This window comes from Rattus rattus, chromosome 18, assembly GCF_011064425.1.
Source record: "Rattus rattus isolate New Zealand chromosome 18, Rrattus_CSIRO_v1, whole genome shotgun sequence".
Classification (NCBI taxonomy): domain Eukaryota; kingdom Metazoa; phylum Chordata; class Mammalia; order Rodentia; family Muridae; genus Rattus; species Rattus rattus.
This window is the reverse complement of record NC_046171.1, coordinates 5802796-5828748: the sequence shown is the minus strand read 5'-3', so window position 1 is coordinate 5828748 and position 25953 is coordinate 5802796. Positions and strand designations below refer to the sequence as shown.

The 25953-nt window shown below is 56.2% G+C and overlaps 1 protein-coding gene across 4 annotated transcripts in view; it reads left to right on the top strand.

Annotated features, from left to right (window-relative positions):
- The window catches only part of Anks1a (ankyrin repeat and sterile alpha motif domain containing 1A), a 148657-nt gene that overhangs the window by 121039 nt on the left and 1665 nt on the right, over nt 1-25953 (top strand). For all 4 annotated transcript variants that reach the window (XM_032888304.1, XM_032888306.1, XM_032888307.1 and 1 more), the window contains 10 exons: nt 7856-7922; nt 12287-12393; nt 18246-18344; nt 19149-19301; nt 19379-19486; nt 20474-20638; nt 21656-21781; nt 22076-22147; nt 22857-22943; nt 25419-25556. In XM_032888304.1, coding sequence (XP_032744195.1) covers nt 7856-7922; nt 12287-12393; nt 18246-18344; nt 19149-19301; nt 19379-19486; nt 20474-20638; nt 21656-21781; nt 22076-22147; nt 22857-22943; nt 25419-25556 — 1122 coding nt within the window. The remainder of the gene's footprint in view (nt 1-7855; nt 7923-12286; nt 12394-18245; nt 18345-19148; nt 19302-19378; nt 19487-20473; nt 20639-21655; nt 21782-22075; nt 22148-22856; nt 22944-25418; nt 25557-25953) is intronic.

Genomic DNA, 25953 nt, shown 5'->3' with positions numbered 1-25953 from the left:
AGCTGTGTCCAGGAAGTGCGCTATTGTTCACAGAAGGTTGTGAACACTTTCTGCCCTTTCCCTCTGGTTTATCTCTAAGGGACCTAGCCGGCTCTTAACTTGTTTTGAGGTGGACTTCTATTTATTTCAGAATGAAATGCATACAAATTCCAGCAGTCTCTCTAGTCACAGCAGTCTGAATCAGTAGTGAGAGGTGGTAGGCAGCTCACATGCCTGGCATATGCAGTTTTGGAAGACTACAGATGTTTCCTCGAGCAGGAAGGATGGCACTTGGTCAGGTGGGTCACAGAGCAGGGGAAGGAGACAGCGCTTCAGCCCAGCCCACATTTCACTGGGCCAGGGAGGCCCTTAAGACTAACTTCCCTCTCTGGCCTGGGAAGGACAGACAGATCGCCTCTGGAGAGGAACCACAGAACCGAGTCATAGAGGATGATGTCCTCGGAATGGAGGAAGTGCACCAGCGCAGGCCTCAGGCTCTGTTCTCCCACCTGTGCTTTTTACCACGTCTTAGACTTTCCCAGCATCCTTTGGGAAGCTGGAGCTCAGAGGAGGAAATAGCTGAACATGCTAGCACATGCCCTAAATCCTAGCACTGGGGAAACTGAGGCAGGGGAATCTTGAGGTTGAGGTCAGCTTGGGCTGCACAGTAACACCAGCTCAGGGGAGCAGGGAGAGGGGAGAAGAAAAGTCACTGACCGTAGCAGTGATCCGGCAGCTAAGGAAGTCTCCTGTACTCTCTGGAGGTATGCTAAAGCTCAGGGAAGCCCAATGGTCTCTCCAAGATTGTGAACTCAGGCCTTTTATTCTGAAGTCTGCTCTTCCCTGATCGCCACCTTTATTTAGTGATGCCCTTCTGTCATACCTGAAACTCTGCCCTAAGCTTTCACAGACCAGAGGCTAGCCCAAAAATCAAGCTGGACACTAGAAGCTAGTGGATCACGGTCAGTCAGAGCCACAGATTTTAAGCTCTGGGAACGCAGACATCACAGATGGGCTAGAAGATGGGAGAGGGCCAGCCGTGTTGGTGGCCAGTCCTCCAGGTCCACGGGCAGAACCAAGCGGAGTTCAAGGCTAGAGCTGTAATGCTTCCAAGGACACAGCACCTCCTGAAGCAGGAGAGGACTAGCCCACAAGCCTTTAGCACACCCACACCTGCTCCATGCTCCTTCCGTATCCTGGGTGAGGCTCTGATCCCCTGGATCCCAGCCTGGGAGGGGTAGGAATGTGCTCTGCTCACTGAGTGCTGCTTCCTCTGTGCACGTCGTCCCGCCACACTTCATTCCCGATGCGGTGATCAACTCCACTGGCGCCCGATGGGTATGACCAGTTTCCCACGCTCTGCCTTCCTGAGAACACCTGAATTCAAGTTCTGAGACTGCAAGGCCTGGAGTTTGCCTGGTTCCAGACATCACAACATTGAGTCTTGGGAGAACCCTCCACCCAAGCTGTGTACTACAGAAAGGCAGGGGTGCCAGCTTCCCACACCTTTGTGTGGCCTCTGCCGGGTGTGGCATGCTAAACAGAGTCCTTTACAGATAGAAAGGGAATCTGTGTGGCTGTACAATTTGATATTTTCTAAAAGATTTGCACCTGAAACATTCTTCACAGGATTTCATTCTGAGTTTTGAACTGTAGAAACTTGAGAGATTGGGATGGAGAATGTCTTGGGAAGGCTGTTTCTCGGGGCCTGCTATACGTTCTAGCCCCTTCATGCCTCTGTCCATTTGGCAAGCCATGTTATTGTTGATGTGTCTCGGGTAAACTGCATAAGTACATCGTTCTTGGGCTTAGAAGGCTGTGCCGTTAACTAGAGTCGAGTACTTGTATAGAGTTTGGGATGGGAAGGGGTGTATACTCAAAGACAAGCTCAGATCATAGCTGTCACTGCGTAAGCTTCAACAGACGCCCACACTTACGTAACCACAAATTCCATTAGAACAAAGAAGATTGCTATGGTCCCAAAATGTTCCCTTCCGCCCTTCCCAGTCAGTCCCTACCCAGCCTCACCCTAAAGCCTCCCTGGGCACCCACTCTTCTGGCATTTTCTTCCGCCGCTGTTTACCTGATCTGTGACCTCATCTAAGCAGAGTGCAGGGCGTGCCCTTGAGTGTGAGGTAAGGACTTACTTGAGTGTCTAGAAATAAGACTGGGGCTCTGTCAGTTCCCTTACTCTGATTTCTTCCTGTTCAGTGGACGTTAGGGGCAGCAAGTTAAGGAGACCTTAGGGAGGCTGATGGATGTGCAGGTGGCGTGCTGGCTCCTGAGCTTAAGCACGCTGTGATCTGACCGCCCATACTACAGACAGCTGTTTGCCTGTAGGTCTGAGAAGCAGGTGAGCGCCTCGCTCTCCCCACAGTGCTGGTGCAGTGATGCCTCGAACCCCTGGCCTCTTTAATCACGGCACAGGCACACACAGAACAGGACAGGGGACGACTTGAAGAGTGAGTATGACACTAGGAGAGAGTCCCCAGCCAGGCACCTTAGGCTCGTGTCCCTCCTGCAGGGGCCAGGCCAAGCATAAACTGGACCAGAACCCAAGCGAGGAAGTCCCATTAATCACTCACGCAGTTGTCCCACTTTTTGAAGCCAATACCTGGCGCATAACCCAGAGTTACGGGGCAAGCAATAATCAAGTTAATTGGAATCTGGGTCTCCCAGTTTCTCCTTTTCAGCACTTTCCTGGTATGTGTGAGTCAAAGGCTGCTTTCGGAGCGGGCCATCCTGCTGGAGAAGGCTACTTGTTGCCATGGGGCCTCTCTGTGTCCTTTATGCTTCCCTGTCACTGTCACAGAAGCAGATGAAAGGTCTACTTCATTGCAGTCTGAGGGAGAGTGCAGGGCGTGGTGCAGTGTGTGGCCGCTCCAACAGTCAGGAGGCAGAGAGACATCTGCCCAGGCTATTCCTTGTTCAGTCCAGCCCAGCTCCTGTGGGGTGTCTCTGGGCACATTCAGGGGGGTCTTTTCGCTTAAACCTCTCGGAAAGCACCCACAGCAGAAATGCCAAGAGGTGCTCTCACAGGAGTCCAAATGTCAGAATGACATTTAACCACCACAAGCCTGCCCTGGGTGGAAAAGGGACCCTGTTGGTGGCTGTGGGATTGGAGGTGCTCAGAGGCTTCAGGAGCCAGTGTCCGGTGTCCACAACCCCAAGGTGCAGGCCACAGGAGTAGAGAGACACAGCCTAGGACTGAGCACCCTCCCCTCTCTTCTCTACCAGGCTGCCTGCCCCTCTACATCTGGAGCAATCACGGGGGGGGGGTGGCGGGGGAGGCTTTTCATAGGGCAGGACAAAGCACTTTTGAAATGAAACAACTCTGTTATCCCGTATCCCAGAAAAAAAGAGAAGGGACCTGAGAGAAGGCAAGCAGAGGAGGGAAGGAAACTGGAGTGAGGGGATACCACAGTAAATACGGGCTCAACCTGTGTGCCCTCCCTGCTGAGATAAATTAAGCTGAGACTAACAGTGCTCTGAGGAGAAGTTGGCCATTGTTCCCGGCAGGCCTGCCTGAGAAGAGCCCTTAACCCACCGGCAGCTCACTCTTTATCCCCACACCGAGCTCCCGCCCTCCCCGCCGCTTCTCCACGCCATCCTGGCCTCTCCTAAAAGCCGTTGACAATATTAGAAAATCAGGACACATAATTTACTTCACTCCATCTTTGTCTTTCCTGGGGCAACTCAGTCTGGAAGGGGAAGAAAAAAAAAAATAATAATGTAGCCTCCGGTCAGTGACCCCTTTTCAAATACGGAATCAAAGCTGAGTGCCCGTCTGCCCCGAGAGGCAAGTCAGCCATTGTAGAGGGGGCCGTGAGTTCTTCTATGGCTTCTGGTGTGGGAGTGTCACTGTCAGCATCTTTAAGGTTCCCTGACAGCATCCGTGGTCACAGGACAGGGTGGGGTGAGCCTCTGGTGGACTGAGAGGTCGTTGCTCAGTCCTCAGCATTCACACTCACACACACACTGCCCAGCCGGCTCCATGCTCATCAGGCTGTGCTGCATGCACGTTTAAGATGGAGTGGCACTCGGGATTCCTCCCTGGATGCAGGGCCGGTGTGAAAACAAGGAAAGAATGCCAGAGAGTCCAGCCAGACCCAGGAGCGGCACTGTGGGCCACCTTCCCTACGTTCTCCATTTATATAAGAGCGATTCGAGTTTCGGGGACCAGCCTGGTGAGAGCATCGAATATTGCCACTGCGTATGGAGACCTGAATGTCCCCCAAGACACTCACCAGCTCTGAAAAGACATGGGGTTAGATCTAAAGCCCTGAAACAGGCCTTGCCCCTTGATGGTCCTCGACATCACTGGGACACACCGTTAAGACTGTCGAAGCAACAGGGTCAGACAAGTTTCTGGATAAGTTCGTAAGTGTGAGGTAGAGGAGGAGGGGCGGGCACACCTGAGGACACAAGCTTTCTGGCCCTAAGAAATCCTGTGTATGCGGGGACAGCCCAGGAAGGAACGGGAGCTGCCGGTAGCCAACTTTGCTGCTCTCCAGAAACTCCCCTTTAATATTTACACTTAGAACAGGGTGAAGGCAGGTCCTCTCCTCCCTATTGAACCCGAAATTCTAGTTACGCACCGCAATGGTGCCTGTTATCCTGATGACTTAGTCCCACAGGAGAGCCTCTGGCCACACGGTTGCCCAAAGGGGAAGTTTCCCACAGGCCTAAGAGCGGGATCATGCTGGCCCAGGGCGCCACAGGGACTGCCTGCACCTCACACACAACTCTCCTGGGGACTTGAGGAGGTTTTCCTTTCACTCCGAGGGCTATTTGAACGGCACGGTGCCATCTCAGTGGCTGGACAGGCCCATGCCCATGGATCCTGGGGGCTCTGAGCGTACGTCAGCAGCATGGCCAGTGTCTGCCGTCTGGGGAGACATTCCATGCAGCCTAGCAGGGAGCCGTCTGAACAGAAGCATCGTGAATACCTGCTGAAATGGATCATTTCCAAGGCTTGTCTGTCTGTCTGTCTGTCTGAGGCAGGGTTTCTCTGTGTAGCCCTGGCTGCCCTGGAACTCACGGAGCTCTGACTGCCTCTGCCTCCCTAGACTAGCAGAAGACAGGCGTGCCCTCCAGTTCCCCTGCACAGTGGCTCTTCTGCCTGACTTGGTTGTGGCAGCTTGCAGAACGGTGAGGTGGTTGGGCAAAGCCTCCTGGCAGTGTCCACTAGGCACACGGGGCAGGCTGTGGGAGCCCTGACTTGCGCTGGCCTCCAGGCACAAGTGGGTGGATCTGGGGACCAGCAGCACTCACTACTGTCAAGTGGCCAGCTGGGAAATCTCAGGAATGAGGTGGGACCACCACCACCCACCTTGAGCTCTCTCCACCGGTTGTATGAAGCATGGTGTCAGAAAACAGCCCTCCATTGCTAGACCTGTGTAACGGGACGCGCCTGCCTATCCTGTGTTAACTTACCCTCCAGATGCCATGCCCAGGGGATGAGGTGCGCTTCACGAGCTGGCCTTGCCTCACCAGGGGGAGTGGGTTCGGTCTGGAGGTGGGCACCCCCCACCCCCCGAGTTAAAAATTACAGAAAAGCTTTAACTCTGTGAAAAAGACAAGATGGCGCCAGTAGACACACTCTGCAGACGGGGTGAACTGATGGTATGAGTCGGTGAGCGCCGGTTTTCAGGCAACCTTTGACAGAACTGTGGATGAGGGGAGGGATTCTCTGACCCAATGCTGGCTCTGTCTGTGTGCACGTACACATGCCGGTGTTCATGTGTAAGCGTGTGCCTCATCATGGTGCATATCTGATGGCCAGCACCCCCCTCACCCTTCTCCTCCTTTAAGACCGGGTCTCTTCTTTGCCACTGTGCCCCCCGGGCTGGCGAGCTCTGGAGGAGGCTCCCGTCTCTACCTCCCATCTTAGTGTGCAGGCTGTAGGCACCCCTTACCACATCCATCCTCGTGTGCATTTGGGGGAATCCTTGCCTCGGGGTCACTCGCCTCACAGCAAACGCCCCCACCCCCCTTGCCACCTCCCCAGACCACGCTGCCGGCTCTTGTCGTGTGGCGCCTGGCCGGCCCTCAGCAGACTCACAGAGCTGACCCCACTCATGTGCTTGTGAGTGAGCAAAGACTCGTGGGACAGAAGTACGATCTGAGAGCCGCACTAACACTGTGGCCCATGCATTGCAAGTTCTCTGTGAACCCTGAGAAAGCTCCGGAGCGTGGTTATTGGAAAAAGCAATACACAGGGTGTCTGTTGCGGTGGACGGGCAGGGCTGTCCTGGTGTTTGCCCGTATCTGAGAACAAGGTAGTGGGGGGCAAGCAGGACAGACACGGCTCTCTAAATAACCTTTTGGAGTTCTTGAGTAGTCTGTATGTAAGGATTCCATGGAGGAGAGGACCAAGCTTAGCAGTGTACTTGGGAGGCAAAGGCAGGAGGACCTCTGTGAGTTCCAGGCCAGCCAAAAGCAAACAGCAAAAGAAAAAAGCCAAGATAGTGTTTTCGAGCAGTTTGGAGAGGTGGTTGGCCGTTTAGGTGCACTTGCCGCTGGCAGAGGCCCTTTGATTGATTCCCAGCACCCACCTGGTGGCTCTGACCATCTACAGCTCCAGTTACGGGGGATGCTATGCCCTCTGTTGGCTTCCACCGGCACCGGGCACACATGCGGTGATTAAACATAATTTCAGCCAAAACACCCCTACACATAAAAATAATTTTTCAGGCTTCAAACTTCCGGTTTGGTAGGCTGGAGTCTTCGGTGATCCGGAGGAAAACAGGGGCACGGCTAATTTTTACTGAGCATCCACAGTGAGCCATGTCATGCACACAGCCCCACTTACATCCCAGCCTTCAGAGGCTGAAGGTCTCTCCCTGCCTGGCTGGGACACTCACTTGTGCTACAGCACCTGAAATGACTGGAGCCCAAGGGAGGGATGCATGTGGGCGGCCGTGTACCCCGAGGGGCAGTGCAGACCCTCCCACCACCCCCACTCTGCTCGGAAGGCTGTCACCTCTGCTGTGCCCCTGGGCTTGGGCTGAGCTCTGCAGCTGAACTGGCCTCAGGGAGAGAGGGGGCACTTGCCCTGTGCTCTCCTGGCTGTCAGCTGCGCCCCTGCCTGCCAGCTGGAGGCCGGCTGGGAGTTGTTTTTCTGATTGTCAGGCGCAGGCTCCTCGCTTGCACTTAGGGGAAAAACATCCAAGCCCTGGTACAAAAGGTCCCTCTTTTCATGGCTTTGGAAGAGGCTGTGAATGAGCTCATTATCACTGCGGCCCAAGAAAGGGGACAGGCGCTCTTCATCTGGCTGTCTAGACCTACCCAGGGCCACGAATGCTAGACTGGGGGGCAGGTGGGGCAGCCTGGATCCAGCCCATGGTGGCCCAAGCCAGGTGCTGAGGCAGGTGGTCCATACTAGGGGCCGTGCTCAAGACATTTGGATGCATTGAGGCTAACTGTCTCTACCACGGTTCAGGGGAAGGACAGTGTTGATGACTCTTTCTACCCAGTAAGTGCAAATAGGGCTCCCAGCTGCAGTAGGGGTTCCTTGCAGGGCAGCATGCCTACCTCCCCTGGCTTCCGGGAACTTCCTGTGTGCCTGCCTCTATACCTCAGAACTGGCGGTCATGGCCACCAGTTATCTTTTACTGTGCTCACAGTCTGCCAAGCACGACTTGGAACACGGTACAGAGCAAAGCTGACAACTGCCCTCTTAGGGAACCCAAGCTCGAACGAGAACAGTGACATGTACAGACCGCTGGGGGAAGGGGGTCACTTCTCTGCGGAGTGGCTGCCCACCCCATCCCAGGCTGGGTTGGACTCGGGGAGGAGAGCCAAGTGGTTCTGGCCTTGGGCTGGCAATGCCGGCCCCAAGTTAACCCTTCTGCTTCTCGTCTCTCTGTTTCAGATTGAGAAGATCATGAGCTCCATCGGCGAAGGGATTGACTTCTCTCAGGAGCAGCAGAAGATCTCAGGTACGGTGCCATCCCCACCTCGTGGTGCACATGAACTGAGTTTGACGCAGCTCATTAAGGGAAGGGCGGGGTTGTACTGCTTAGTAGGTGACATGTCCGTGATTGTATTTGTCGGTGTGGACTTCATCAGAGCGGCCCACATTGGGGTTACTTCCACACTGGTCCTTATTCGCTCTGGGCATGAAAACGTGGCCCTTGCGTGCCTTGTGTACATTGGCAGCCTGGGGGGTAGACAAGTGTCCTCACTGTTAGCACGTCAGAGTCTCCTGAAGTGACTAGCTGTCTCCTTCCCTCTGGTTTCCTCAGTCATCTGCTGGTGTTACGCAGATCATCCCTGCGTTGGTCATTCTTTTCATCCAAGCCATTAGAGTCAGGTCTGCCTCGGTTTCCTTTTCTGTGAAATGGACCATCATGCTTGCTGGGTTTCTTTCTCAAGAGAGATGTCCTCAAAGGACCTCTGAGAGCCGGCGCTCACAGTCCCCACCCCACCCCGTAGAGTCCTGACTCAGGCCCCAGAACTGTGGTACCCAGGAGGAGGCCCAGCTTCCCCTTCCTGACGAGTGCCACCCTCAAGGGCAGGGTTCCGTACCTCCCTCAGCATTAGACCAGCAGGCCCCCTGTGGCCCTGCTAAGGGGCTTAACAAGGGAGGGCACCGTGTGCAGTGGAGGAGGGAACTGTGGGCTTCGCTGGGCAGAGCCTGGGCCCTGGAGACACACTGCCCAGTTCTAGATGTAGACTTCAGGGTAAGTCATCTCGTCCCACCCGAGAGCCAGGTTCCTGCCACTGGCACCTGTGACTCAAGAGCGACAGGAGCCCTGTGTCCACAGGGGCCCTGCCCCTTTCTGTCTGTGGTGCTAAGGAGCTCCAAGAGCAGAGCATCCGCTCCTGGCTTGGCTCCCTCCGCGTTCAGCCCCACTTCCTGGTCCTTCCTTCCCACAGCCCCACTTCTGGGTCCTAGCTGAGGGACTGAGCTCAGGTCGTCCTTGCCGGTATGGGACGTCTGCTGGAGGTGACAGAGATGGCTTTCCCAGCTGGGAACCCTGGATGCCTCTCCGACCGCGGTTTCTACCGTGCTGGCGTGCACACGTGTTTCCAAGGGTCGGGCGTCTGTAGAGTAGTGTAGGCCACTTTCAAAGCTGGGACCAAGAGCTTTAAGCTTTCTTGTGGCCACCTGCTTTACTGTCCCTTGTATAAGGACCATGAGCCCAAGCCCGAGCCACCATCGGGTGTCAAGAGGCCAGATTCAGCAGAGCTCTGCCTCTGGGTCTAGTCAGGCCTCCTGGGAAGAGCCTTGCCCTTGGTGTGTGTTCAGCTTCTTGCCCTTCCCCCCGGCCCTCCCATGGGAGTAGCAAGAGGGCTTCTCTGTGTTCTGCTGGGCTGGGCTGGGCTGTGCTAACCCGGCACCTGGTCTTTTCTTGTGCGCACGCTCACTTTGCTGCCATCTTGTACACCACAGCACAGGGACCCCCAGGACAGCAAAGCCGTGTACCATGCCGTGTAGGGAGCCCCAGGGGACGGAGAGGCTGGCTCAGGCCAAAGCAGAATCATTGTACATTTCCAGTACCCAGTGTCAGAGTGTACCAGGGTCACCTGACAGAGAGGGTCCAGGAGGAGACTCCTAGGCTCTGCATAGCCTCCAGCACCCTCTGCTCAGAAAGACTGGCTTTGCACGGGTTCTCTCCTCAAAGTCAGGATGGCAGCACTGAGTCCCAAGAACCCCAGCGTGTCCACACTGGAGCTAGATACCCAAGTCCCCAAAGACAGGTGTCACAATGGCCCCGCACCTCTACCAGGAACCAGACTCCATCACACCAAGGACTCTGGACTCTCTAACAAAGGGCTACGTTGTCGGGAGGTAGCCTGGCTTTCCTGCGCTTCACCCAAGTCACTGTTGAGCACCTCCTGAGCGCATCCTCCTGGAGCCCAGACCCCTGACAGCTTCCCTGTATGCGACCTATTGAGTGCAGGCGCCTCCCGCATATTGATGGGGTGACGTGTGGTTCTTGTATACCTCTGACCTTTGCTGTCCCTCGCTGGCTGGACTTGCAGTTGGTCAGGCCTCCCCTTGGCTCTCCCTTGCCGAGCGTCCTGCTCTAGGTGCTTCTCCCCTGGGCTTTGTGTCCTCATCTACGGAGCATCAGGTGCAATAGACCTGTCTCGCTATCTTTGCGCTAATAGGACGGTGCTTCCTAAAGTGGCCAGCGGGGTCACCTAACTGTGGGCTGTGGTGCCCCTTGGTCCCTTCCCCTGGCTCTCAAAACTACCAGCCCAAGTTACAGACACAGTTTGTCTGTGCCCTGTACGAGGTTCCCAGCCCCGAGCTGGAGATGCTGCTGCTGTCCCCTTAGTGCCTGTGCCTTCATCTCCAGCATCACTCCCAGGAAACCTGTCATCTCGCTCTGCCTCCCCCTCAGCGCCCGCAGCTTCTGCTCCGGTGTCCGATCCCTGATGTATTCTCCTGAGTGTGGAAGGGGGAAGGGTGGGAGGGGACGAGGGGGAGGGCCAGACACGAGAGTGAGCAAGGACAGCGGAGCCGGCAGCCAGCGGTGTGGAGCCCCAGAGCCTTTAGACAAAGCCTTCCGCCGCGGCTCTGTCGGCGCGCATCTCCCGGCAGCAGACTGGACCGCAGCTGTCCAGCCCTGGGATTACAAGCAGGAATGAATCAGCAGCCGGGGCTGCGTGAGCTCACGAGCACTCGAGAGCCTGCCGCGTAGGTTCCTGGAGCCGACTTCCCATTCAAGGGCAAGTCCGGGAGACCCCCCAGACTTGGCATTCTGGGGCTCTGCCACAGCCCGCATCCAGAGACTACCGGGTCACCGCCCACCGTCTGTGCTGCGGAGGACCGGAGAGGAGCAGAGGCTGCCACAGTTGGTCAGCAGGGTCCCTAAGACAAGCAAGTTGGCATTGCCCTGCTGTGAAGGGCAGAGACGGCCAGTGACGGCTGGATGACTTTCACCGTGCCAAAGAAGAGCTCCTGGAGGTGGTGTCTCTGTAGCTGATTCTTCTGCCTCCCACCTTGCTCCCCTCTCGTCCCCCCTTCCTCACCCCCTCTTACCTGTTCCTGCTACAAGAACTAAAGAAGTCAGGTGGGTGTGAAGGCATCCGACTGAACCCGTGAGGGCTGCCGGGAGGGACGGAACGTTGGCCCTCCCAGCGCTGCCTCAGTCCCGCCCTGACCGAGCATAGAGAGAGGACGTTCAGTTCCTGTGCATCTGTAAAGATCTCGAGAGCAGGGACCCTGGGAAGAAAGCCGTGCGTGTGTCGCTCAGCGGGAGAGACCCACACTGTGACTAGACACTGCCGAGCTCCCGGTGACAAGTGGCCCTTTCTTCCGTCTGCTTGGTTTTGTCTTCTTTGACCAAGAACTGAACAGCCTGACTGCCGTCCCCTAAGCAGGCAGGCAGGTCATAGGAGCCACCGCCGAAGACGAAGACGGGGAGCATGAACACCACGCTGCTGGAAACCAACCCAGGCCAGGAAGGCGGCGCCCTGCTTGCCGCCGTCCTCCAGAGGCTGTAGGTGGGCCCCAGTCGGCCAGCCACACTGCCCGATAGAAGACCATGCCACTGACCCAGCTGAGCCGTACCTGAGCCTGGTTCCAACACGCCAGCCCACCTGTCCCACTCAGCCCCCCGCTGTCCTGAGCAGGGAGCACAAGGAGCTTGGGGCCATGGTCTGCTTATTCCGGGACTGCTGGGGGAAAACAAGTAAAAGCCCCTTCTGTCCCCCTGCCGTTCTGTGTGCTGCTTGTGTTGCATGTGCTGGGTCCCCATGACCGCGGCCGCTTCCTTCCCGGAGCCCTCGCTGTGTGCCTGTGTCCCTCAGCTGCATGAAGACTCGCGCTCTCTCCTGACTGGTCTATGCTGCAAGGTCGCACAACTAGCCCCTCGCCACAGCCCCACAGCAGCTCCAGAAGTTGCATGGATGAGAGGAGCAGCCAGGCTGGCGGGCACTTAGGAGCTCTGGCGTCCCCCTCTAGTGCCTGTGGGGACAGACTTTCTGCCATGCCTCTGTGTGGACGTTGATGAGCAGTTGACCCAGAGACCACTGGGGGTTGGCTCCCCCAACCCTGGGGCAAGATCGTGCATGTGCAGCCTCGGTCCCAGCCCCGACAGCTCCTGCTGTGGGGTGTGAGTGGGCAGCAGCCGCACGAGTTGGCTCTTGTCCAGCGTTAGGCAGCTCTGTCCCTGCCAGTACAGGGAAGAGAAGCCGGGCGCCCGCTCTCTGCTCTCTTGTACATAGTCTGGCTGCTTCATGGTAATGACTATGATGTGGCAGTGCCATCTGTCTTCCTCTGAGTGCCGCTGCTACCGCCTTAACGGGCTCTCCCTTTTCAAGCGTCTGCCGATTCCTCTCTCGTCAGGTTCTCGGACGCTGGAGCAGAGCGTCGGGGAGTGGCTGGAGTCGATCGGCCTGCAGCAGTATGAGAGCAAGCTGCTACTGAACGGCTTTGACGATGTCCGCTTCCTGGTAAGTGCGTCAGATGTGCTGGCCCAGGCTGGCGCTGCTTGTTGGAAGCTGGGCTCCCTGACTGAACTGGCGCACCCAGCTGGAGTTTGAAAGGGTGTATAATCCCTTACCCCAGGGGAGAGCCAACAGAGGGCCGTGGGCACCAGGAGGTCAGCTGGGCAGCTGATGCCCACTTCGCAGACGGCCCTGGCCACCAAAACTTTCTTCCTGGAGGAAACAGAGCCTCACGTGGGCCTGGCCCCAGAGCTGACCAGAGAGGGGCTGAGTATTGGTCTGGTTGCTTTTCCGAGGTTCATTCTGTACTCACAGGGAATACAAGGGGTCAAAGGAAAACCCAGGGCCAGCCCTGCTCTCTGACGAGATGGGACTCAGCTTACACCCCGGGCTCAGAAGCCAGTGGTCCCACTGTCATCCGTCTCCAAGAAGCCCTGCCCAGCGTGTCCTAGTGAGCCAAGACATGTGCAGGAGCGGGCCATTCGATGTCACAGCAGTGACTGTGACAGCTCACGTTCTTACTATGAGCTGGGTGCCAATCTCAGCACTTGGTAATCTATGGTCTCTGTGGTTCCCCAGCACCCACCACGGGCTGTGTGCTGATGTCTGCTTGTTTCCCACATTCAGGCAGAGGCTAAGTGGTTCGCTCAGGGTCACACTGCCGGTAATTGGCCGTGTGAAAATGTACACTTGGAAGGGACAAAGCAAGAGGTCCCTCTCTGAACACCGTCACTTATATGCTCTGTATCTTGGTAAGCAAACAGACCCATCTGCCCAGCTCCGCCATTCTCTGAGAGGCCTAGCCCCTCCTCTCCTAGTCCTGGGGGTTCAGACTGTTACCTTGAAGCAGAGCTCTCTTACTTGCGCCCATTCGCCCTGACCTCACGTGAGGAGCCGTGTTTAGAGCTGGCACAGAGTCCCAGTCTACCGTCCACCCCGTGGGATGAGTGGGGTTTTTTCTGTCAGAATAGAGTTTGGTGTCTCGGGGAGGGGGCGGGGGGGGATCCTGCTTGTGACTTGCAGGAAAGGCCCAATGGAGAGTGCTTTAACCAAGCCATCCCGTCCTGGGCAAGTCCGCAACAAGCTGCCCTCTCATGGCAAGGCTGGGGGCTGTTCTTTCTCAGATTTTAAAAATCTGCAGTTTTAAAATAGCAGTTTGTTTTTCCTTTCTGAAAATTAGGCTACTTGGGTGCTGACGGTTGCTGGAACCTTACTTCTGACTCACAGTGCTCTTTAGAGGAGGACCATGAACTAGGAAGGAGGAGGGCTCAGTTAGTGGGGAGGACAGCTTGCCCTTGCTCTGGGTTTTTGGGGTCTTTCCTTCTCAGTACCCTTTGCCACGCTGCCGTTGCCAGCAAGACGTGCAGACGCTCCCTGCATTCCGGTCCTTCAGGGGCTAAGTCTGTGAATGGAATGATGGTGCAGCTCTGCTAAACTTGAGAAAGGATTAACTTTCCAGTCCTTGAGCAGCCTCAGGACTCCCTGACCCAACCTGAGAGCCAGACCAGAGAGCGGCTAGATGACATTTGGGGCAAGCATGCCCCTAGCCAGATGCCGATGAAAGGTGCAGAGCCTGTATGACCTTTTACCCTGGTGACCAGCAGCTGGTCCCCCCAGGGCTTCTGTAGTCCCTGAGCATCCACAGAGGTATCCACCAGGGGTGGGCAGAGCACACCCGAGTTTAGTATGATGTTGCTTCAGTCCTGGAGTGGCCTGAGTGAGGGACACAGCATCCTAGGTGACTGTAAGTAAACTGCCAGGTGGCCTAAGGATACATTTTAGCAGGGGCTAAAATACATTTTCCCACTCCTGAAACTCCCCAGCACCTGGTCCTGGTGTAGATCATCCAGTTTGGTTCACAGTAGACAGGAAATGGTTCGCCTGGTTCTGAGATTCCCTGGAGATTTCTACTAGATACAAAGTAGCCCCGGTAAGCCCAGATCCAGGTATGCTGGGGACATCTGGAAACATGTTCCCAGACAAGGTGCTACTGTGGTGTTCCCTGTCAGTGTACTTGTGACCATTGTGGAAGCTCTGTGTGTGGCTAAGGGGGCTTTGCAGGACAGTCTGCCCTGATGTCTTTGGGGACAGAGGACCCAGTGCTCTGGCTGCCGTAATGTTCATATTTGCAATGGGTCCTGCGCCCGCTGCTCTCAGGTTCACCTTCGGGGCCACACACAACACTTATGCTCTGTTGAAGTCTATAGTGGCCTCATGGGTTCTCTGTTGTCTGGGTTCAGTGCTCTTACTCCTGATCATCCCCACAGTTGTGATGGATTTGGGCAAGCAAACCTTGTAGCTTAAACTTCTCCTGCACCGTTTGCCTGTAGGCAGAGAGAACAGGCGAGGTCAGGGCTGTGAGGGCTAGGCTACCATGAGCTCCCTCTGCTAATGGGGCTAATGGGAGGCCCAGCCCTAGCACCAGGAAACCCAGCACCCAGGGAGTGTGGCCGTCCTGCCAGCCAGCAGCCCTACCAGCTGCCTCATGGCCCATTCATCGTCACCACAAACCATGACCACAGGAAATGGGCTTTGTGGGGACTAAGAAGCAAATGCATTTGGACAGTGCAGGAGGTTGGTGACGGCTGGCACACCTGTAACTTCAAGCACGCTGTGTCATTCTCCAACAGCCTCGTGGAAGTGTTGGTGGCAGAATTGGATGGCCTGAGGCCAGAGGGTTGTGACAGATGTGAAAAAGTCATGTGGTGAAAGAATTCCTAATGTGCGAATGTTCATGTGGGGCTGTTAAGGGGCACACAGGAATGAACGCATGACCCCTGCTGTCGCTCTGTCCGTGGGAGGTGTAAGGAGTGCCAAGACATGTCCGTGCCGTCTTCAAACACACCAGAAGAGGACATCAGATCCTGTGACAGATGGTTGTGAGCCACCATGTGGTTGCTGGGATTTGAACTCAGGACCCCTGGAAGAGCAGGCAGTGCTCTTAACCACTGAGCCCTGTGTCTGTGCCCCTCCCTAGGCCTCTCAGCAAGGCAGCCGCAACCGGCTAACAGCTCAAGAACTAGGTCACTTGGGTAAGGGGCCTGGTTGTCTTAGTCTTTGTGAAATGGCTTTTATTCCATGGTGAAGGTATGTGAGCCTTTTAGATGGGCTTGACCCCAGACTCAGCTGACCTTGGGAACACTGAGAGCTGAGACCTGTGACACATACAGACCGAGACTGGTGCTGTTTGCAGCGGCAGTGGCAACCTCGTTCTCTGCTTAACACCTGCCTTCTACCATCCGGTCCTTGCCCACTGTTGATGGCCCAGCTGAGCCCCACCTCTCTGGAACCTCTCCATCCCCACCCAGGTCCCCCCTCCCAGAACTACTAGACCACCAGTTGTTACAATGTTTTATTTAGAAAGTCTGAGTGTTCAGCTCATATAGTTCTGTGCAGTCAGCCCTCTGTGCAATAGCAACGAATTCAGCCATTGGTGTTTGAAGCAACACAATAACAATGCTGTGTAACAGCTGTTGGCAACCTTGCACCGCCCTGAGCTTTGAAAGTAATATGGAGATGTAAACCAGTGGGGAAGAAGTCGCGAGCTGAGTCCCGGCAGGGCCTGTTGGGGTAGCAAGATCCACAGATCCATATAAACGCTGTCTCCTTCCAGAGGGATCTGACTCCTGCAAGCTCACACAGCCAAGGTCCCAGGGAGAGGAAGGGTACAGCAGGAACAATTCCTATCATGCCCTTCCTCTGTTTGTTTCCACTCACCTTTCTCAGAGCTTTACAGTTCCTGACCCTGGACCTGGGTCTTGATTAACAAGAGAACCAGTCTGGTGTTGGAGCTGGTAGGAGTGACAATGGGCGTGTGGGAAGTGACTGTGGGGCCTGCTTCCAGAAGTTCATGTCGCTTCAGCTCAGGTCCTTGCTTCTGTGTCTGCAGAAGGGCAGTCTGGGTAGGTGGCCCCCTCTCTGCTTACCCACCAGCAGACTCTAGCTCCAGCCAGAAGTGGTGGCAGTGTCTGGGCTTTTGTGCGGTAGGCAGGGATACACTCTGCGGGCCAGGAAAAGCAGAGCCACCAAGCTCTCTTAAGCTTAGGCTGGTGGTGTCCTCTGTAGGATATTTGTCCCACACCCAGGACAAAGGAGCTCAGAAGGCAACAGTGGGGCCACCAGGTCGTGGTCAGTATCACTGACCCAAGCTACTTCACACGTCTAAGTACCAAGTAGGGGCGAAATACCCACCGTTCTAGAAAGAATCCAGAAAGAGGCCCAGAAGCAGCCGCTCCAGACCTACAGGTGTTATTCCAGGTTGGTAGGAAAGACGCGCACTGAAGAAACAGACAGCTTCTGCCTACAAGGGAGGAACGCTGGTTGGAGGACATCACTACGTACAGAAGAAAATTTCAGTGCTTAAAGAATAACTCTAGAAGGGGTTCCCAAGCCTGACACACCAAGACGCCCATGGGATCCGAGCGCTTTCAGAAGTAAAAAGAAGGGTCTGACAGAGAACAGAGCTAAGATGGACGTCAGAAGTAGCTGGAAGGGCAGTTTCCAGATCAGCTGCAGAATCAGTGTGGTGATCTCTCGACATCACCCAGAAGCTGGCCCTGGCTTTGTGCATGGTGGGCAGGGATATGTCCTGCAGGTGCTGAACTAGCCTGCCCACAGAGAAAGGTCTATTTCCTCACTGGAGAGAACACAGAAAGTCAAGCGGGGAGAGAGTAACCAAGAGAGGTTTGTGTATGCTCGACATGCAGAACATGAAGCAGGGACCCCCGCCTAAGCAAAATAAGAAGGCGGGAACCTTGTCTGGGATGAGAAGCTCTCATTCTGCTGAGAGTGGTGCGCCATGGGCTGGCTACTGCTCACAAAAGCCCCTGCCAACGTGGGGAGCCCGCGCTGAGGAGACCCATACCCTTTAAGCAAGTGGTGCCCTTCTGCAGCTCTGGCCTAGCAGGTGTGATACCTGGGGTTCTGGTAGCGCCATCTGTGTGTAATCTGGCCCAGCGTGGGGTTACACACCTGAAACCCCCTCATAGGGAGGGGAGAAGAAAGATCAGACTTCACGATGAACCTTGACTACATGAAATGTGCTCTCACAACTGGACATGAGGACGCACACCTTTGATCCCAGCACTTGGGAGGCAGAGGTAGGAGGATCTCTTGAGTTCTGGGTCAGAACTATATGCAGTGAGAGAAACCTGTCCCAAAAAAGAAAACAAACAAAAAAACTACAAACGCTTCTCATGGTTGTTACAGCGAGCCGGCCTCGTGGGCTGCAGGTGTGAAGTCAGTCAGTCAGACCACCTTGTAGGCCACAGGCGGAGTCACACTGCTGGCTTCAGATCTGAGCTCTGCTACTCCACATATAAGTTCAGGAAAATTCTAATGGTGACCAAGTTTAACAGAGATGCTAACATTGTCATGATTGCGAGGTGAGATAGCTCACGCCAACGCACTTGGGAAGCAGGCATGTGGCCTGCCGATGTCCCCTCTGTCCCTGTCAGACAGGGTTCTGCAGCTTCTCTACCCTTTGGCTGCTCTGTTCAGGTAGTGGAAAGGCAGTGAGAAAGCTGAATAAAGCTTAGCGTGGACCCTCCCTCCTGCAGTGAGCCCTGTCCCCATTGTCCTGACTGATTCCTGTCAGCATCTGTCCCCCAGGCTGACTAAGAGGTATCTGCGGGGAGCAGAGCGCCATGCACTCCGGGGATAAGCAGATTTGCGACAGCTTCCACTGGCTGCTACCCAGGGGTCCGGTGTTCTGCCTTTTCTTAGTGGCCGTGGTGGAGAAACATTTGGTATGGCATGGCGGCTGGCTGACCTGACTTTTGGTATGGCATGGCGGCTGGCTGACCTGACTGGACGCCAGGCCTCGGTGTAGGAATGATCTGACATTCTCTTTACCTCAGGGGTCTAATGTGATGGAAGACCAGGACCTGAGGGAGATTGGCATCAGTGACCCCCAGCACCGGCGGAAGCTGCTGCAGGCTGCACGCTCCTTGCCCAAGGTGACTACTCCAGGCCTTGGCCCTCTTGACCCCCTAGACCAGAGGTTCTCAACCTGTGGGTTACGACCCCTTTAGGGTCACAGGAGTCACATATCAGATATCCTGCATGTTAGAAATTTACATTACAGTTCACAACAGTAGCAAAATTAGTCATGAAGTAGCAACAAAAATAATTTTAGGACTGGGGTCACCACCATCTGAGGAACTGTATTAAAGGGTCGCAGCAGTAGGAAGGACGAGGACCGCTAGGCTAGACCCAGAGCAGGAAAGGAGTGTGGCTCTGAGGCATGCAGATCTCATCCCACGCCTTCCCTCATAAGAGCCCAGCAGGGCTCAGGGCCCTTGGAGAGTAGCAAGGCTCCAGCACAGTGAGTGCCTTGTCTGGACCCCTGAGGAGGTTCAGGGGTCCTCTTGGCACAGAGCCTAGTTCCATCGGGGCCTGTCACGAGCCCCCTTTGGAGTCTCTTGACTCGTTAGAATCCAGGCTAGCTTATCTTGACCCCAGAGAGGCCTGAGAGGACCACTCTGAGGCCGCAGCCTCCACCCTTGACTGTCACTGCCATGGCCAGCGTGCCCCTTGGTCCTTTCACCAGAGCTCAGGAAGTGACTCCTGGAGTTCACGGAGCAGCATCCCCACCCTTCCTCTCCATCTTCCTTGCCTACGAGCCCCTCCTCCCCACACCCAGCAGCCCCTACATCCCAGAATAGCGATGGGCTGTGCCAAGGGAGGGCTCCGGTAGCCCTTGGTCCCCAGGTTCCTGCTCTGTGACTCAGGGACGCCGTTCCTGCCTCCTCACGCCACAGGTGAAGGCCCTTGGCTATGATGGGGTCAGCCCCGCCTCAGTGCCCTCCTGGCTGGACTCGCTGGGGCTGCAGGACTATATCCACTCTTTCCTGTCCAGTGGCTACAGCTCCATCGACACCGTGAAGAACCTCTGGGAGCTGGAGCTCGTCAATGTGAGTGCATGGGGCAGGCTGGGGCCGAGGGGGCCGAAGGTCCCCACACCACTGACCGCCCCTCTGCTCCTCTGCAGGTCCTGAAGGTCCACCTGCTGGGCCACCGCAAACGCATTATCGCCTCGCTTGCCGACAGGCCCTATGAGGAGCCGCCCCAGAAGCCTCCGAGGTTTTCCCAGCTAAGAGTGAGTTCAGGGAGCTTTGTGTGTTAGTCCTGGTAACAGTATGACTCTTGGGATAGCACACAACCATCGCCTGCTGGGCTCACGTGCAAGAGAGTAATTTCTGCCCTTTTTAAAGGTGACGGCCTCTTGCTTGTACCCAAAATCCTTCAGGTGCCTGCTGACGAAGGACCACTGTGACTATTAGGAAGGAAGTTAGCGTAACCAGTTCCAGGCGAGGGCCATATCTAGGGCTTAGACTCCGCTCTCTACCTACTTGCTGAAGAAACCCTTCCTATGCTCACTCCAGTGTGCCTGAGGCAGTGCTAGGAATCCCTGGACGGACAGACAGACAGACAGACAGACAGACAGACAGTAGGCCCTCCCTAGTGCCTGCCTCTGAACTACAAATCCTGGAGCAGCAGCAGTTATAGGCCTGGGTCAGCTCGGGCTTCCTCAGACCAGCCAGTCCCTGACAGCCCCTCAGGGCTGCTGATTGGGAACCCCTCAACTGTGACTGATGGGCCGATCCGCAGCTCTGTGCTGGGCAGCAGCCTCAGGAAGCAGCTGCTTTCACACGTGAGGAAGCTGAGACAGGCCAGGGCTGGAGCCACATAAGGCACCTCAGTTCTCAGGGCCATGAAGACCGGCTTCCTGATGGAGGAGTCAGCTGCTATGAGGCTGTTCCTGAGAGAGGGCTCTGCTTTGCTGATGGGGCGGATAGTTTCACTTGTGGTGAATGTGGGAGGGGCCCCTACTCTTTCCTCTCCACTGCACAGCCTTGTACAGGCTTCTGCAGGGTGGGCTGCTGGACCTTCTTGGCCCCTGGGAGGTTTGGCTCTTCCTCGGAACAGGCAAGGCCTAGCTGCCTCTGTCCACATCAGGCTTTGGCCAAGATGCCACTGTATGCTGCTCCTTGCTGTTCACCTCTTAGCGCCCTGCCTCCGTGCCACCCTTGGCAGTCTGATGCCTCCAGCCTGGGAATTTCAACACCAGTTTCTTTCCCAACAGTGCCAGGATTTAATCTCCCAGACATCGTCCCCGCTCAGCCAGAATGATTCCTGTACAGGGCGGTCGGCAGACCTGCTGCTGCCCTCGGTAGACACAAGCAGAAGGCGGCATGACAGCCTGCATGACACCGGGACCACCTCTCGAGCAGAACACTTCCGGGTCCAGGTAACAGGAGGGGCAGAGTCTGCAGGGGCCATTGGTGTCAGGAGGCAGTGCCACCTGCTGTCTTTACCTCTACCCAGAGCAAGGTGAGGCCTTGGGCCTCCAGAAGCTTTGAGAAGAGCCTCCTCGTAACACTTCCATATCTCTCCATCAGACCTGGGGCTCTCCTGGAGCATGGTCTAGCCCTGCAGGCCCTTGCCTATCCCCACAGCAGTCCCACTCTGACCCATCTCCATCCCCAGAACGTCTTCCTCTGCAGCTCTCAGCTCCTTTTCCTCCTGGCCCACCCAGCCCGCAGACCCACAGCCCAGCACCATGTGTTCTCTAGCTTACAGGCAGAGCTAGGCTCTCCCCGCTTCTCTGTGCCTCCCCGGGACAGTATGGGCTCAGCCGTACCCTCAGATCCATCCGGTCCAGCCTGTCTGACCTCCCGCCTTGCCAAGCTCTGCCTCTGCTCCTTGCTGCAAGCAGCCATCTAGACCGCAGAGTGGTCCATGTCCCTTCTCTTCTGGGGGAGCTGATGCCTCACTCCCCCTGCTCTGACACCCTGCACACATTCCAGGTCACGAGGTGTCTCCCCGGTCCCTCCTTCCCGCAGCATGGCTGGCTGTGAATCTTACTCACACAGTGCTCAGTCGTTCAGTTCTCACACACAGTAGAGGCAGACGCCATTTCCTGAGCCTGCGTCTCCACCCTAACCACCCCGACTCCTAGGCGAGGCTCTGTTTAGAGGGCATCCATTGCCCAGGGCTTGGCTCCATGGCCTCAGTCTAAGTTCTGTGAGCTGAATGGTCCCCGTGGATGCATTCCCCACACGGCCTGCCTGGACATGCTCCTGTCTCAGACATCCAAGCTCTCCCTGGCTGTGATGCCCTCTCAGGGCCTAGGCACACTTAGGGCACCTCCCGCGACCCCAGCGCTGCTCAGACTCCAGTCTGCCCTGACCTTGCCGAGGCCACGGCTTCCCCACTCATCGGGTCCACTGGAGCCAGAGAGTCAGTCCCACTGTGTGCTCTGCAGGAGGAGCCCAGCGAGAGCAAGCTGACCCTCCGCCCGCCCAGCCTGGCTGCCCCCTACGCCCCTGTACAAAGCTGGCAGCACCGGCCGGAAAAGCTCATCTTCGAATCCTGTGGTTATGAGGCCAATGTGAGTTGCTCCTGCCCTCCCAAGATGGCCAGCTCCCTCCCTGCCCCTCTTACCTGGGCCCTTGAACTGTTTGAACTGTTAGCAAGGCTGGACCCAAGACCCAGAGGACAGCCTCTGCTGTGCTAGGCGAGGGACACTAGCCGGATAACGAATCGGGGAGGGGGGAGCTTTCTGTGGGAGCAGGAGAATGAGATCCGAAAACTAAAGCCGGTAACAGCCGGATGGCCCATTAGCCAGGCCATCCCACACAGCAGCACGAGTGTCCCTAAGCCCACCCTCCGCCCATCCCCACAGTACCTGGGCTCCATGCTGATCAAGGATCTGCGCGGGACCGAGTCCACCCAAGATGCCTGTGCCAAAATGCGGGTAAGGGGGCTGGCGTGATGGTCCAGCGGTTAGCAGAGGACCTGGGTTCAGTTCTCAGCACCCAGGGGGCTGGCGTGATGGTCCAGCGGTTAGCAGAGGACCTGGGTTCGGTTCTCAGCACCCAGGGGGCTGGCGTGATGGTCCAGCGGTTAGCAGAGGACCTGGGTTCGGTTCTCAGCACCCAGGGGGCTGGCGTGATGGTCCAGCGGTTAGCAGAGGACCTGGGTTCGGTTCTCAGCACCCAGGGGGCTGGCGTGATGGTCCAGTGGTTAGCAGAGGACCTGGTCAGCACCCAGGGGCTGGGCGTGATGGTCCAGCGGTTAGCAGAGGACCTGGGTTCAGTTCTCAGCACCCAGGGGCTGGGCGTGATGGTCCAGCGGTTAGCAGAGGACCTGGGTTCGGTTCTCAGCACCCAGGGGGCTGGCGTGATGGTCCAGCGGTTAGCAGAGAACCTGGGTTCGGTTCTCAGCACCCACATGACAGCTCACAGCTATCCATGACTCCAGTTCCGGAGGATCCATACCCTCTGTTTGCCTCCACGGAGGCCAGGCAGGCGCATGACATGCGCAGACAAAGCAGCCACACACACAGCATGAGGACGAGAAGGGAGCTGTGGGTAGGTGGGAGGCGTTGACCAGAACAGCAAGCAAGGGGACGCCCGCTATGACCGCCTGGGCCCCACCCCTCAGCCCACCCCGTGTTTCTACAGAAGTCGACGGAGCACATGAAGAAGATTCCCACCATCATCCTGTCCATCACATACAAGGGTGTCAAGTTCATGGACGCCTCCAACAAGGTACGCTGCTCTGAGGACTCTGTGTCCCCTCTCACTGACAAGACGGCTGAAACAACAACCTAACAGTTCAGGAGGGCCAGCCCGTGCACACTTGCCTCTGTGGTTCAGGGCCTGTTCACCTCCTGGTGCTCAGGAAGCAGCAGAGGGAGGGCAGGAACAACTCTCTGGGGATGTCCTAGAATAGCACCACCACTGGGTGCTTTCTTAATTGTAGTATTCTGCTGCTGGCCCCAAATGGCCCGTGACCATCTAATAACGCAAACGCAGTCCCCCTTGAAGCATCCGCAGAGCCCTTACAATCTCACACTTAACAAAAGTACAAGTTCAGAGTTCCCTCTGGGATTCAAAGCAAATGCATTTTTACCCAGGATCTCACTGTATAGACCAGGCTGGCTTCAAACTCAGATCTCCCTGCCTCTGCCTCCTACGTGCTGGGGTTAAAAGCCACCATGCCCAGCTTCAAAGCAAACTGATAATTGTGACCCCTGTAAAACTCAGGTGTTAACTCGCTGGTCTCCCGAGGACTTGGGTTCAGTTTTTAGAATTCACGTGGTGGCAGGAAACCTGCCTATGACTCCACTTCCAGGGACATCTAATGCCCTCTTCTGGCCTGTGTACCACACATGTGGTGTATGGACGTACATACAGGGAAAACTTCCATACACCTAAAAGATATTTTATTTTATAAATAAATCAATATCGGAAAATAAATTACATGCTCCCAAGATTAGTACAGAATAAACAGTTTCACTCTAAAAGGAAGAAATAAAATAGCGAGATCAGACCAGAGCAAACCAGAATCCAACAAGGCGAACAGTGCCCACAGTGTGTCTGGCCCCTGGGCATGTGGTGCGGTCCTGGGAGCGCCAGTGGATGTGGGAGGCCCTGCTTTCGGTTCTTGCCTGTCTGCTCCCAGCCCCCAGCCTCTCCTGGAAAGCACCCATGTCCCTGGTGCCATCTCTGTGCTCGCTGTACCCTCACCTTCCCAGCCTCACAGCTCCCCTTGCAGACCCCCACGCTGCCTGGCCCTAGGTCTCTCTCTGAACCCGGAGTGCAGGCCTCCGCGGTCCGCATCATTTTCACTCTTTCACAACAGCAAGACTAGTGCCACAAAGGTGACCCCAAGATCTGCCACCCACTAAAGGAGCAGCGGGGCCCTCCTGGGCCACGGCTGTGGCAGGCTTCGAGCACTTGGATGGTTACGCATGGATCCTGGAGACACACGTTTCTAGGTGACCATGACAAGCAGACTGGAGCTGGCTCTTCTCTGCCTGGTGCCAGAACTGTCTCCAGAGTCATCATCCTGTTCCCCCAGTGCACTTGACTCTCCTTCATGGTGTCCCACTGTCTTCAGACACCCTGTCCTCCCTGGGCCGGCTTCATCGGGTTCTCGTGACCCAACTACTTGTTTTCCACGTCTTTGTCCCTTGGTTACTGTTCCCAGTTCTCCCTCTAAGCGCGACTAGAGCAGCTCTAGCCATACTCCCTCGTACATGTCTGTGTCCCCGCTGCCTCCTCTGCCTGGGTCCAGGCGTCTGTCATCCTCGCCCTCGGCTTCTCAGTCCAGGGGCAGGCGGGGTGTAAAGTTCCTTGTCACAGTACACCATGAGTGGCTCAGTCCCCAGTAGACAGCCTCTCCCTGTCTGAGCTTCCTCCAGAATTTCCCATCAAGCTCTGCGGCAGCATCCTGATCTTTCTCTAGCCCACATTTCCGAATTCCTCCACAGACGTCTTTACAAAGGTGTGAGAACCACTTGGTCAGGTTAGCTACCGCAGAGGCTCCACTTCTGTGACGTCTTCCGGTCGCCGTGACCACACCCTGAGAACCAAAGCACAAAGGGTCTGGCTTATAGTCCTCTAAGTCACAGAGGGGGAGCACAGGTCAGAGGAAGCCTGCTTGTGGCGGACAGGAAACGGTGACAGGGACCAGGATCATTCTCAGTGATCCACTTCCTCTGCCTGTGCCCCACCTCCTACACTTTCCAGCACCTTCCAAAATACCAGCATAAGAACAAGTATTCAGTCCATGAGTCTTTGGAGCACTTCCTGTCCAAAGGGCAGCGGTGGGTGGAGCCCATCTCACTGTGGGGTTGCTGGAGTTCACCCCTCCTGTCTGCCAGTCCCAGCCCCTCACTGCTCAGGTCCTTGTCCTGGAACCCGACTTCCTCTCTTCCTTGGTACTGGTCTTACGGTTTCCTTCACTGACAGACAGACCGCCTGCGGTCCACCTCCTGAGAGCCATCTCCCGCCCTCCCGTGAGGGCAGATGGAGCTTGTGTCTGCCTGGAGACATTTTGCTGCCCGTTGGCCATGGTCAGGGGTGAGGCCCTGTGCCTATGTGAGCCAGCTTAGACACAGTCCTCAGTCCCAGTGAGGAAAAAGTGGGGTCTGTCTGGAGTTCCAGGCCGGTTTAAAAAAAAGGGGTGGGGCACGCCCTGAGGAAAGCAGGATCTCCAGAACACGCTTTCCCTGGCAGAATGTCATCGCCGAGCATGAGATCCGGAACATTTCCTGCGCCGCGCAGGACCCGGAGGACCTCTGTACCTTTGCCTACATCACCAAGGACCTGCAGACCAGCCACCACTACTGCCACGTTTTCAGCACCGTGGATGTGGTGAGTGGCCCTGTGACAGGTGCAGGCTCTGGCTGTCGGTGGCGGCTTAGCCCAGCAACGTCCATAGAAGCACCCTGGGCCTAGGGGTTACCTGGTGGCCTAGCTATGCATTCCTGGGTGGCACAGGTCCCGTCTCCCCTTGGCTACTTGTTGACCCACTGTTCCCAGATCCCCAGGCTGCTGGTAGCTGTACACTCTGGCCTCGACCCTCCTTGCCCCTTCTCACCCAAGCAGGGTGAGGGACACTCACCAATGTCCAGCTCTCTGGGGCTTCCTCCACACAGAAGTCCTTCAGCCCTGGCCTGTGGCATCAGATGTCCGGTTTTGCCTCTGGCAGCTAGCTCCATGGTCTAGAAACTCTGCCTCTCCTTTCCCTATCTGGGGCTGAAGATCACAT